At 50.9% G+C, this 13592-nt stretch overlaps 1 protein-coding gene across 5 annotated transcripts in view; it reads right to left on the bottom strand.

The window, feature by feature from the left end:
• The window catches only part of BCL6 (BCL6 transcription repressor), a 30786-nt gene that overhangs the window by 2326 nt on the left and 14868 nt on the right, over positions 1-13592 (bottom strand). For 2 of the 5 annotated variants that reach the window (XM_088669877.1, XM_088669879.1), the window contains exons 2-9: positions 12360-12398; positions 11117-11289; positions 10352-10573; positions 8682-9677; positions 7025-7206; positions 3911-4078; positions 1042-1196; positions 67-204 (exon numbers count right to left, since the gene is read on the bottom strand). In XM_088669877.1, coding sequence (XP_088526003.1) covers positions 67-204; positions 1042-1196; positions 3911-4078; positions 7025-7206; positions 8682-9677; positions 10352-10573; positions 11117-11277 — 2022 coding nt within the window. In that variant the 5' untranslated portion in view covers positions 11278-11289; positions 12360-12398. Of the gene's footprint in view, positions 1-66; positions 205-1041; positions 1197-3910; positions 4079-7024; positions 7207-8681; positions 9678-10351; positions 10574-11116; positions 11290-12359; positions 12399-13018; positions 13575-13592 lie in introns of those variants that run through there. The other 3 variants (XM_088669878.1, XM_035132858.3, XM_088669880.1) reach the window with 3 other exon arrangements.

The following is a 13592-nucleotide window of genomic DNA, read 5'->3' as shown; positions in this document are numbered from 1 at the left end:
CATCTAGTTCAACCCCCTGCAATGCAGGAATCTCCAGCCGCGGGGCATTCAGACGCCATGACTTACATGGTAGGGCTTTTCCCCAGTGTGGATTCGCAGGTGACTCTTGAGCGTCTGCAGGTGCCGGAAGCGGGTCCCACAGATTTCGCACGGGTAGGGCTTCTCCCCGGTGTGGATCAGCACATGAGCTCTCAGGTGTGCTACCTGGCGAAAGGAATACAGGTGTCAAAAGGGGCCTGAGTTCATTCGGGGGGGGGGGGTCAAAAGAAACAGAATTAATAAGAAACCACTCAGGCGACAAGGTTAAAAAAGAATGGGATTGCTTTAAAAACTACCTGGCAAAAAATGGCTCCAAAAACGATACTTGGTTGTGTGCCTAGACTAACTTCACAGGAATAAGGGGATTTTCTTTTTATAACTGAATACAGATTACTTAAATGTAAGAGAAGTGTTGAAGCCACAAAGAGATAGAAGGAAGGCAATAAACATATAAGGGACTCAAACCAGTTTTGGGGAACAGAAAGAAAGTGACTGTAAGGCGGGGGGGGGGGGGGAGAAGAAATATGAAGGTAACTTCTTTCTAGGAGTTTTGTGTATAGAATATTCAAATTATGGTTTGTGCTCCTTAAATAATTTTGTGTATTTGACGAATATCTTTTCCTTTTTCTATTTTTTTTGTATTTTCTTTTCTTTTTAGTATACGTGGGTGTAAGGATGAATTTATTCTCTTTTTTATAAGTTTTAAAAATGCAATAAAGATTACACAGTGGCACCTCAGTTTAAGTACACAATTGGTTCTGGAAGTCTGTACTTAACCTGAAGCGAACTTTCCCATTGAAAGTAATAGAAAGTGGATTAATCCGTTCCAGATGGGTCCGCAGAGTACTTAAACGGAAAGTACTCAAACAGAAGCGTACTTAAACCGAGGTATGACTGTAGTACAAAATTCACACACACAGAGAGAGAGAGAGAGAGAGAGAGAGAGAGAAGAAAAAACACTCCGGGAGTTCAAAGAGTCATCTCCGTCTACCAACTACCTACCTGGACGAACCTCGCCCCACAGGTCTCACACTTGTAGGGCTTCTCTCCCGAGTGGATCCGCGTGTGGGTCTTCAGGTTGGCTGGCCGGTTGAACTGGGCCCCACAGATGCTGCAGCGATACGGCTTCTCGCCTGTCTCGACAAACAGAACGGAGCCTGTTTAGTGTCGCAGTATGAAGCAAAAGAAAGGAAAAAAAGAGAAGGTCCTGCTATGAAAGTGTGTGTGGCCCACCTAGAAGGGAGGGCGCTCCTTTTGCTAAAGAATGGGGCCTGGCCGATTAGGGTGCCCCCTCGCCTTCAAAACTCTCAGCGCCGCCAAGGCCCCCAACGGACAGGAGCGCCATAGATAGTGGCCTTATACCGAGCCACACCATTACTCCCTGCAGCTCAGTATTGTCAACACGGGTTGGCAGCATCTCCTAGCCCTACCAGGAGACGCCGTGGGGGATTTAACCTGGGACCTTATTATAATAACAATATAATAATTTATTATTTATACCCCACCCATCTGGCTGGGTTTCCCCAGCCACTCTGGGCAGCTCCCAACAGGACATTAAAAGCACAATCAAACATCAAACATTAAAAACTTCCCTGTACAGGGCTGCCTTCAGATGTTGTCTAAAAGTCAGACAGTTGATTATTTCCTTGACATCTGACGGGAGGGCATTCCACAGGGCGGGCGCCACCACCGAGAAGGCCCTCTGTCTGGTTCCCTGTAACCTCGGCTTCTTGCCGGGAGGGAACCGCCAGAAGGCCCTCGGAGCTGGACCTCAGTGCCCGGGCTGAACGATGGGGGCAGCGGTGGAGGAAGCCGCACGGATGCCCATAGGGGCAGGGCACACTGTGGGGCCTCCGGAGTCTGCCTGCCTCTTCTCACTCAGCTGCCCTACAGCTGGGGGGGGGGGGAGGCAGCGGGCGGACCGTTTGGGCAGAGCGGAGCCTGCGCGCACCAAGCCACCACGTCTGTCCCAGGAGAGATGTGTGGCTCGGGCGCGCTGCAGGCCCCACGGTGAGTGCCACCTGGCATTTTGTCACCCCCCTCATCGGTGACACACAGGGCGGACCACACCCCCTTCCTCCACCCCTGGATGGGGGTGGAGACGCTCCTTCAGAGTATACTGGACACTCTGTCACTGAGCAACAGCCCCTTCCCAATATTCTAGTTCACTCTTTGCACCGAACACATGCACAAGCTGCCTCTACACAAGGGGTGGTGTGTATGCTTGTGAATTTGTACAGCTCAACCATCAGGAGTGTTCGGACATCAATGCTGTTCAGCAGTGGGGACCCCTGGTCATGCAAGTAGACCCCCACCCCCTGAAGGCATAAATGTGCAGTCTGTTTACGCGGAAAGTTGAGCTGCAAACTCACGTCACTCACATGTAATGTTCAACAAGTGCACATAATCGTTGAGCGATTCCATTCGGCATGTGTGCACTTTCACACAAACACATGAAGGAGCATCTCCACCCCCATCGTTCTGCCCGGACACTGAGGTTCAGCTCCGAGGGCCTTCTGGCGGTTCCTTCCCCGCGAGAGGTGAGGTTACAGGGAACCAGGCAGAGGGCCTTCTCGGTAGTGGCACCTCCCACCAGATGCCAAAGAGAAAAACAAGTACCAGACTTTTAGAGGACATCTGAAGGCAGCCCTGTTTAGGGAAGCTTTTAATGTTTAACAGACTATTGTATTTTAATATTTTGTTGGAAGCCGCCCAGAGTGGCTGGGGAAACCCAGCCAGATGGGCGGGGGTATAAATATATTATATTATTATTAAATATATTATATTATTATTCTTATGTACCTGCATCCATTGCAACCAAACGTACAGCATACACAGATCAGACTGCACACACTTTTCCCCACGTTACATGTGAATAACTCTACAAGGATACAGCTCAGCTCTCTGCGTACCCAGATTGCACACTCGTTAAAATGTTACATGCGAGCCCCCCCTCTTGATTTCCCTTAAACCAGATAAGGACTTGCCCCCATTTTACAGATGGGGAACGGAGGTTGCAAATGCCCGAGCCAAGGCCAGCCAGAGAGTCCATGGCCAAGGCGAGGTCATTTGAACTGAAGACTCCCTGGCTCAAAGCTCGCTCTCTTAACTCGACGATACTGCCTGTCTCAGATCCTTCCGCTGCCACAGATCACAGAGTGCTTTACAAACAGAAACAGCTTTGTCCCTTGAGAAAGGGCACCTCGACACGGTGCAAGGACACAAATTTCCACCGTCCTCAGACAATGGTCAGGGAAGGTGGGAATTGTTGCCTGCCATTCATCTGGAGGTTCCCATTCCTGCACCAGTTCTCCCACTTTTGGTCCTCACGCAAGGTTTTGGGGGTTTAGTTTCATTTCAGCCAGACATACGGGGGGAAATGGAAGGTGGGACGGACTCCTTGAGGAGCTGGTGGACTCTTGTTCCTTGGAGGTGTTTTAGCAGTAGTTGGGTGGCCAGGGATGCTTTAGCTGAGATTCCTACATTGCAGGGGGTTGGTATAGATGTCCCTTGGGGAGCCCTCCTATGATTCCTTGTAGGTTTTCAAACAGAGCTTGGGTGGGCAGCTGTCAGGGGTGCATTAGCTGAGATTCCCGCGCCGCAGGGGATCCCTTCCAGGTCTACCATTCCATGATCCTATCACCTCTGAAGGTGGTGGACTCTCCTTCGCCGGAGACTTTTAAACAGAGTTCAGAGGCTGTGTGTCTGGGGGTCAGACTAGATGACCGCTAGTTGCCCCTTCCAACCCGGGAATCCTGCGGTTCCACGGCCCCAGGCCGCGCAGCTCCCTCGGCCTGACCGTCCACCATCCCGACAGACCTCGCCCCTGCCCCCGTGGCGGCCCGGAAGCGCCCCCTGGAGAGGGCCGTACCTGTGTGCACAGTTTTATGGCTGGCAAGGTTCCCTTTGTAGCGGAAGGAGGCCTGGCAACGGTCACACTTGTAGGGCTTGTCGCTGTGCATTTGGAGGGAGTGTCTCTTCAGGGACGCCTCTTCCGAAAAGCGGCAGTGGCACTCGTTGCAGAAAAAGGTTCCGTTCTCTGTCGGGGGACCGAAGGAGGGAGAGGCGGCCGGGAGTCAGAGGAAGCGAAGCGCAAGAGCCAAGCACACACAAACACACACACACACATGGGGAGCTAGCTTGTGCTGATATTGCCGCTTGGGGAGGGGGAGGTCCAGTGGGATGCCCAATCCCTCCTCGGTGGAAATCCTTGTCTGCCAGAGCCAACGGGGCCTAGTGCTTGGGGCCGGACTTGGGTTTGAATCCCCATGAACTCGCTGGGTTTGACTTTTGGGGCCAGTCCCTGCCTTCTCTGAGCCTAGCCTACCTCGCAGGGTTGTCGTTGTGGGGTTTAAAGGGGGGAGACGGAAGCCACGTGCTCGACCTTGGAGGAGGAAAGGGTGGGATACAGATGCATTGGATAAGATAAAGAGCTGGCGCCCTCTTTTAGGGCGCAGGCTTCTCCTGGCAGAGTGGGGCAAATGCCAGGAGACCCTGCCGTTGATATCAAGCCCCGTTGGCACGGATACCAGAGCTGATCTGGCTCAGCTGGTGGGAAGGGGGAAGGGGCGCCGTGCAAAACTCCAGGCGTGTGGGTGGAGAAGAGGATCTTGGTACTACATGCCAGCTGGGTGGCACACAATGTTGGATGGCTTTGACACTCCCCCCCCCCCTCCAAATCCAGGCCTTATCCTATGAAAGTCACGTCTGGCCTCCGCAAAAAGAGGTTTGTACAGCACTATGTGATCCGAAAGGATGTGAAACGGCTCTGCCCACCCCAGAGAGATAGAGATTCTGAACCAGATGTTGCTGGACCTAGAGAAACACGTTTTTAAAATCGAATTTGAAAGTTTTCAATCCAATTTTGCAGAATTTCAGAACCTTGGATCGCTTTGGCTTTAGGTTTTTGGAACCTGAATTTGGGACATTCTGAATTTCCAAATTCCGGCATGCAATATTTGGATTGCGAAGATGACACTGTAAAAGGGATGGTGCGGCACAGGAATGATCTGATTCCAGAAACAAACCATTCGACTCTGGTCTGGTTTTTTTAAGAGAGCTTTTTTATAAAACAAATCAAAACCCTTTGAATTGGGAACGCCACCCAATCATTATCTGAACAGATTTCATTGGCAGAAGAGGGATTTCCTGCTTGCTACGTGTTGTATCTTATAAGGCCAGAGATTGGCTTCTGGGTGCCTACATATTATGTGCCTATACCGTGTTTCCCCCTTTTTAAGGCGTAGTCATAAAATAAGCCATAGCAGCATTTCTAAGCATTTGAGAAATATAAGCCGTACCCTGAAAATAAGCCATAGTGATAGGCGCTGTGCGGAATAGAGCACTGAGCTCCCCGAGTCAGCAGCAGCAACGCCGGCCGCAGCAGTGTTTGCTGAGTCCTTTCTTGCTTTTGGGACTTGGTTACTGTGCTGGCTTGGGATGGTGTGTGTGCAATTGCTGTTGCTGCTTCGTGTTTTTCAGCCAGATTCTCTGGGTTCTAAGCACTTTCCCCCGTTTGTTTGTGAAGCAGCACTCGGCTGCAGCCCTTGCCTCTCCCGGCGGCTGCATGAATGCTCGATCCCCAGGAGGCTGCAGTTGATCGCTATCTCCTTTTCCATTTCTTTTGTCTTTGAGCACCCGGCCCCACCCCCTCTCCCCTTCGTGGAATGAAGAACGGAGTTTTAGAAGCATTTCCTCATTATAAAAAAAGGTCAGGAACTTTTACTTTAACCTCAAAAATGGGATATTTCCTCTCTCTAAAAACAACTCTGACCTGAACACCAATAAAACGGGGGTAGATCACTTCCAGTTTATAAATCCGCAAGTAGATCGCAGTCTCCTGGAAGTTGGGCTCTATACTTTGGCTGATTGCAAGCCTTTGCATCTTTAAAAAACAAAAACCATGCGCTTCTCAGTCTTAATTTTCCTTTAATTCACCCCCCTATACCCTCCTCCAACCATTGCCTCCTTCCATTCCTTACCCCCCTCCCTCTCTCCCCACTTCCCTCACTCCTGTGCGATCTCATTTAGTCATATACTTGCTTTTTCTGTTGTGTTGTCTATTTTATATTTAATATTATTACCCTTTATGATGTTACTTTTTCCCTTGCGATAATTATTATTTTTTATCTTTAACTTTCCTTTCCATATTTTTCCATATATAACTCAACACTTTCCCATTCCTTCTTAACTCTTTGGATAGAGTGCCCCCCCCTATTATTGTTGTTAATTTTACAATTCCTGGATTTTTTATGCTACAGGGCTATGGGGCTTCACTATTTGACCCCCCCCCCAGGTTGGGATTTTTAAAATAGTTCTGTGGGTCCCAGGGCGCAGAATCACCCCCGATCCTTTCCTTTGTCTAAACAGACCTCTTCCCCCCTGACTTTGGAAGGCTGTGCTTCAAGGGTGATACCAGGGGTTTTTAAGACCTGCACCTCTTAAGGATTGTTACGGTCCATAACTTCCATTGCTTTCTACAGGGTTGGGGGTTTAAAGCACTGCCACCCCACCCCACCCTGCAGGCGCTCGGAACTGGCAGCGCCAACAACGCGCCCAGCAGCGCGCAGAAGAGAGCACCGAGCGTCCTGAGCCAGTGGGTCCCAGTTGTACCAGCACTTTAAAAAAAAGACACCCCCTGAAATAAGCCACTGCGTGTTTTTTTGAGGGAAAAAAGTTATAAGACGGTGTCTTAAAAAAGGGGAAACACGGTAGAATGAGCAAGCGGGGAAATGAGAGCATGCAGGGAACATAGGGAATCTGCTTTATGGCGAATCAGACCATTGGTCCGTCTGATCCACTATCTCCCACAATGCTCTCCAGGGTTTCAGGCAGAGAGCAATCCCAGCCCTGCCTGGCAACGCCAACCTGGGACTGAACCCACCGGGGCCTTCTGCGAGCCAAGCAGGTTCCCGGCGCCGAGCTACGGAACTCCATTGCCAAAATAGCCGTGAAATGGATTGGCTGGGGGCGGCTCTGGGCTTACCACAGCTGGAGTCGGAGTATTCCGATTGTGTTTCTCCCATCTCTTCTCCGAAGTGTGAGCCGGGGGTATGAAGGCACATCTCAGAATGCTGGGGGGATTGCGAACCGCAGGAGCTGCACTTGGAAGAATGCAAGTACAAAGGCGACTGGTCCTCGCTGCCCCGAGGAGACCCATCTAGCGACCTAGGCAGAGCAGGTGGGGGAAGGAGTGTAAGCAACGTAGATGGAATCACAGAATTGTAGAGTTGGGAGGGGGTCCCTGAGGGTCATCCAGTCCAACCCGCGGCAGTGCAAGGAGTCCCAGCTAAAGAACCCCTTCGGCAGATGGCCACCCAAGCCCTGTTTCATGGCAACCCGTTTCATCTCTCCTCCTCCTCCTCTCAGGACACCAGAACTGGTGGGCATCCAAAGTGTTGGAAGATTCAGAGCAAATAAAAGAAAGTCCTTCTCCACACAGCGCAGAGTTAAACTGCGGAACTCACTGCCACAGGAGGCAGTGACGGCCACCAAGCCAGACAGCTTTAAAAGAGGACTGGGCAAATTCATGGAGTAGGGGGACTATCGATGGCTTCTAGCCACCATGACCATGCTCTGCCCCACACAGTTGCTGGATGTTGCTGGAAGTGGCCCTATTGAACTGCAAAAAGAAGATGCCTTACTTCCTAAGAACTACAGGTGTCTAAAATCTTGGCCTAATCTGGCAGCTGCCCCGTATCTATCCAATATTATTTATGAATCTCATAGATGGGCCTTTTCCAGAGCCTGATTTGATACAAAGCCTTCAGCTGTGTTACACAGCAAATTCTTGCGTATACCAATCGAAGAGCGCTTTTGTCCATGCATGTCCAACAAGGTGGAATCTGTTATTCACATTCTTTTATTCTGTGAATTCTATAGTGAAGAACGATCGCGACTCATTTTACCCCTATTATCAAAATTCACACCCTTGCAATATTAACTGGAATTTCCCCCTGAAACATTACGCAAATTCCTTCTGGAAGATTCTTTGAGCTCAGTATCCTACGCTGTGGCCAAATTTTGCACCTTAGCTATTAAAAAAACGTAAATCTCTTTTATTGAATAACATATTATAACGATTTGTCCTGCTCTCGGATGATGATATTGCTGCTACAGCTCTTAGTTAAATCTCTTATTCTTTTATGGTGTTTTATTCCGCTGGACCTGTATTTTAAGTATTGTATATTCAATTAGTATATTGACTGTTAAAACCCCATATCAGTCGTTTTTATTGCTTATGTAGAGAATTATGCAGAATTTCTGGTTTGATATGCTGCCTGTTTGCCGTAATAAAGATTGACTGGCTGGCTGGAAGTGGCAGGAGGGGAGAGGGGTTCTTGCACTCGGATCCTGCTAGCAGGCTTCCGACAGGCATCTGGTCGGCCCCTGTGAGAACAGGATGCTGGGTGGGCCATTATGCAACAGGCTCCCCTGATGTTCTTATTTGGGGGAGGGGGCTAGGAAAAGGCAGGCCTGCATCTCACCCCTCTTTGCTCTGCCTGAAGCTGAAGGCTTCAGCGATGGTTAGGAGGGGGGTGGAGAAAGAAAATGGAAGCTCTCCACCTCTTTGCCCCCTCCTGCCACACTCAGTGGGTCCTCGGTGAGCTTGTAAGGAGCCCCAGCAAACCGGGAGCTCTTACCTGTTGACGATGTTGTTCAGCCTGCTCGCCTGCGGGATTGTCGAGTCCTCCCCATTGACACTCATCTTGGTGGGGGACTGGACATCCAAGTTCTCTGGCTCCATCGACTGCTGGCAGGTCAGGGAGGGGGCATAGGCGCGGGGGGAGAGGGTGCCCGCCTCGCCCTGCTCAGGCCCATCCGGCTTGGCACTCTGGTTGAGGGAGTTGAGCACAATGAACTTGTACTTCTTCCAGTTGCAAGCCTTGGGGTCGGTGGGGCTTTTGGCCGATGGCGGTCCGCCGGGACCTTGCCCGATGCAGGCGTTCTTGCTGCTGCTGGACTCGGTGGGCGAGTTGGGCTGGCAGTCCGACTTCTGGGGGCTCTGGGGGCTGACCAGGACCTTGCGGTTCATGGGGGCGTTGCTTGCCTCGAAGCGCTGGCTGATGTCGTCTTCGGAGGGGGACCTCTCCTCATCCTTCCCTGCCTTGTCACAGGGGAAGTAGGCGCTGTTGCGGGCTACCAAGGGGGCGGCGGGCTTGGGGGCAGGGGCGGCGCTGTAGTGCAGATCGCTTTTGACCTCTTCGGCAGCAGCTTTCTTCGGGGAGTAGATGGCGGCCTGGCACATGCCGGGAGACACCTCGGTGATGCTACGGGCATAATCTGCAGCGCCCGTCCGGGATGCGCCGCACGGCAGCGCCCGCTCCCTCGGGAAAGGGTTGGGCCTGGAAATGTCCGAGAGGGGCATCCTTGCTTCCCGCAGCTCATCGTCTGAGAAGAGGTACCCGCCGACGGGCATGGGGCTGTATCCAGTGTAGGAGATGGGGGAGCCCGAAAGACCACCGTACAAGCCGGGGACGAATGCTCTTCCGTCGCAGATGGGCCCATTTCGGAGAGGCAGCCCGCTTTCAGAGACTTCCCTGCTGCTCCTGTATCCCATCATGTCCGGGTGGCTGGCCAGGCGACCGCCCAGAAAGTCTTCCCGCTGAGTCTTCACAGCAGACATCATCTCTGTGTCACTGGACGTGGCGGGGAGGGAAAGAGAGAGAGAGAGAAACGTTGGAATAATTTATAGGTCATGGTCACAACATGCCCAATTCCTTCTTCCTACATAAGAACACAGAGAGAGGAAATGCCCCGATGCATTTTCATCAGCAAAACCAGATACTGTCCTCTGCCCGAGCTGCAACCAAGCATGTCTCTCCCGTATCTACAGCCACAGCAGGCACTGTGACTCTCCAACAGTTTCATAGAATTGTAGAGTTGGAAGGGACCCCGAGGATCATCTTGTCCAACCCCCTGCAAGGCAGGAATATCCAGCTGTCCCATATGAGGATCGAACCTGCAACCTTGGCATTAGCGCCATGCTCTAACCAACTGAGCTATCCATGCGCCAGTTTGCCTTCACCCCCGAAGGCGCACTCTTCTTCCATTGTCTCCTGAGACAGATGGATGCCAACCAACCAACATAAGAGTATAAGATGAGCCTGCTGGATCAGGCCAATGGGGGCTCATTTGGGGCGGAACTAAGGCTGGTGGGTGGCAGAGCTAACATGGCAGATCCCTAACAGGGAGGACTGGTCAGGTTCTGCTGGACCCAGCAGCAGAAAGAGCTACCCTAAGAGCATACAATGTTCTCAAAAAGGGCATAACCATGGACCGACCTCACTGAGGTTAACCCGGGCCAACTCACCTGGTGTTGACCAGCCTCCGGCACGTATCTACCACGTGCTCCATCTGCAGGTAGAGAGCCGTGGTCATGACGGCCATGATGTTGCTCTCCCGCAGGTTGAGACGGGAGGTGTACATGAACTCAAGGAGGATGCCGAACCCTTCGGGGTTGATCTCTGGGTCCAAGTTGATGACGTTCAAATTGCACTTCAGCTGATCGGTGAAAATGCTGTAGAAAAGGCCGCTGGGAGGAAGAGAAGAAGAAGAAGAAGAAACTAAGTGGAGAAGGGTTTATTTATCCATTTTACAGCCCACCTTCCTTCCAAGGACCCCAATGTTCATGGCTGTTACTCAGAAGCATTGCCACCTCTGACCGTGGAGGCAGAGCATAGCCAAGAAGCCATCGGCAGCCCTCTGCTCCATCAATTAGTCTCAAGCCACCCCAATCGGTGGCCATGCCTGCCTCCTCCGCCAGCGAGTTCCACAGTTAACTACTGCTGTGTGAAGAAGGGACTTCCTTTTAGAATCATAGAATCCTAGAGTTGGAAGAGACCCCAAGGGCCATCCAGTCCAACCCCCTGCCAAGCAGGAACACCATCAAAGCATTCTTGACATATGCCTTGTCAAGACCTCCAAAGAAGGAGACTCCACCACACTCCTTGGTAGCAAATTCCACTGCCGAACAGCTCTTACTGTCAGGAAGTTCTTCCTAATGTTTTAGCAGCCCTGAATCTCCTGGCACTCCGCTTTGGGGGATGTTGGTGAGTTCTGGGGTCGTTCTCCTCACCTGCAGGCCATCAGGACAGTTTTGTGGGCTCGGAACTGTTCCCGGTTGACGATGATGACCACGTCCGTCAGGATATCCCTGCTCCTGAGGCGGTTGAGATTGAGGAGGACGTCGCTCGCGTGTCGGGTGAACTGGATGCAACTGTCTGCCGGTGAAGCCATCTTGGGTCTGTCCTGTTGATGTGCAGAAGAAGGGAGCAAAGGCGGAAATTATTATGAGCATTGCAGAGGGGGGGTGTCGGGGGGGGGCTCTTTACTTCAGCAGGAGGAGCTCATCTAGAGAACACACACCTGAGGCTCCAGTCAAGACTTCCTCAACCTGGGGCCCTCGAGAAGGTTCGGACTACAACTCCATTCAGCCCCACACACTCCAAACACATGGTTTGAGTCCCACCTCAAAGCTGTTGTGAAGGAGCGGCAGCCCATAGAGAAGCAGGCCTGCTAGATATTACTAGCCGTGCATGGGACCTTAAAGAAGAGCCTCCATAGCCAGCGGCAGTGTACCTCTAACATAGGTCACAAGTGAACAGCGTGGAACTGCAACCCACCTCCATGCCCTGCTTGTAAGCTCCCAAAGGCAACTGGAAAGTGAAGCTTTCGCTGGTTGGGATTGGCCTGATCTAGAAAAGGCCACCCCAAACTGGAAAGATGCCATGCCAGGCTGGCAGTTCCTGGGAGCTGAACGTTTTCACTGGTGAAAATTCCTCAGAGAGGATTTTTCTGCCTAAGGAGGATTGTCAGCTTATTTCACCTGTCCCAGAAATTTGCCTGAAGGCTCATTTTGAATTTTAGGACCGGATGGCTGAATGCTGGCGGTTGTCCCCGTTGCCTTTTAGTTGGCATTTTGAAACCACCTTTTAAAATTATTTCAAAGTGTCTCATGGCGGGTCTTGTTTGCCTTTTCTGGTTTTGACTCTCTGAAAGCTGCTCTGAGGCCCCAGGGGGTCACAAACATGGCCAAGAAATTTAAGGAAAACCAAAACACCGAGAAGTAGAGGCCTCGAAGTAATCCCCTCCCGAAGAGGGGCAGGTGGAAGGAAACCTTCGACACCCGACTGCGGAAGGGCAGCCTCCGCCAAACCCACCCACTCGGTTCCCATCAGCAAGGGAGGGAGGACGCCACTTGGGTTTTTATTTCCTTAAATCAAGCCAGACGCCCTCCTGAAAAACGCTTCCAGCTGAGCCAGCTGCAATATTCCATTCGATACACTTGAAGGAATGAGGCATGCAATTACGGGCCGTACCTCCTGCTTCAATTCACAGTCGAAGGGTTTCTTTCAGACCTGCACAGACAAAACACAAAGAACCTCGTAAGTAAATATATAAGCAGAGCCTGCATGAATGAGCCAGTGGCCCTTCTAGTCTAGCATTCTGTTCTTAAAGTGGCCAAGCAGATGCGCCAATGGGAAAACCGCAAAGCATTCATATAATTATCATTCATTGTGTTTATATTCTGCCATTCTTCTAAGCTGGGATTCAAGGCGGCTCCTGACGTTTAAAAACAACATTAAGAAATGCAAAGTAATGAATGCAAACTGGTTAAAAACAATAATTAAAATACACCAGGACACGTTGAGAAGCAGCAATTAAAACTACAGTTGGCCCCGACAGCAGCCCAGCGGTCAGCAATGTCTGTACCCCAAAGGCCTTTCTGAAACCAGAAGGATAACAAAGAGGGAGTCAGGCTGCCCTCTCTTGGGAGTGAATTCGTAGAATCAGAGAGTTGGAGGGACCCCAAGGAATCTCCTTCCTTGTAATCATAGAGTTGGAAGGGACCGAAAGTACAGCCAATGCCACAATATGGGAGCAGCCACAGAAAAGGCTCTGTCTAGGTCACCACCATCTGTGTTTCGGATGTTGATGAGACTAAGGGAACTCAGCGAGACCGAGAGAAGATGCTCACCCAGGGATCTCAGCATCTAGGCAGGTTCATAATGGGAGAGGTGATCTTTCAGGTAGCTTGGGCACTTTGAATTGTGCCCAGAAACAGATCAGTAGCGAGTGAAGTCGTTTTAACAAGGGACTGACATGTTCCCTTTGTTTGGCAACATTCAGCAGTCTGGAAGTGTGGCATACACAACAACAACAACAACCTTTATATGCTGCCCATCTGACTGGGTTGCCCCCAGCCATTCTGGGTTTGCTCCTAACAAAATATTAAAAATAAAACAAAACTACAGTGCTAACCAGGTATTAACATGACGGGGAGCCAAGTGGCCAATGCTTTTTTTATATAGTACAGTGTGAAAGTTATAACTCCATTGAAGATGCTGAGTGCACAACCTGTAGTTTTCTTTCACCTACTCCGCTCCAAAGGCATTTGGGCCACAGAATCAGGGTGGGGTTTGTCAGAACAGCAACCAAACCCAACACACACTTCTGCAAAACTCCCTCCCATGGCCCTTTCCCAAACGTCACAAGCCACACAACAGATGTGTGGTTGTTTTTCAAAAAAATTATGGAGATGTTGGGCTCTT

This window comes from Zootoca vivipara, chromosome 5 (genome assembly GCF_965207765.1).
Source record: "Zootoca vivipara chromosome 5, rZooViv2.hap1.1, whole genome shotgun sequence".
Taxonomy (NCBI): Eukaryota; Metazoa; Chordata; class Lepidosauria; order Squamata; family Lacertidae; genus Zootoca; species Zootoca vivipara.
The sequence above is the reverse complement of the archived record's forward strand: the minus strand, read 5'-3'. Positions and strand labels throughout refer to the sequence as shown.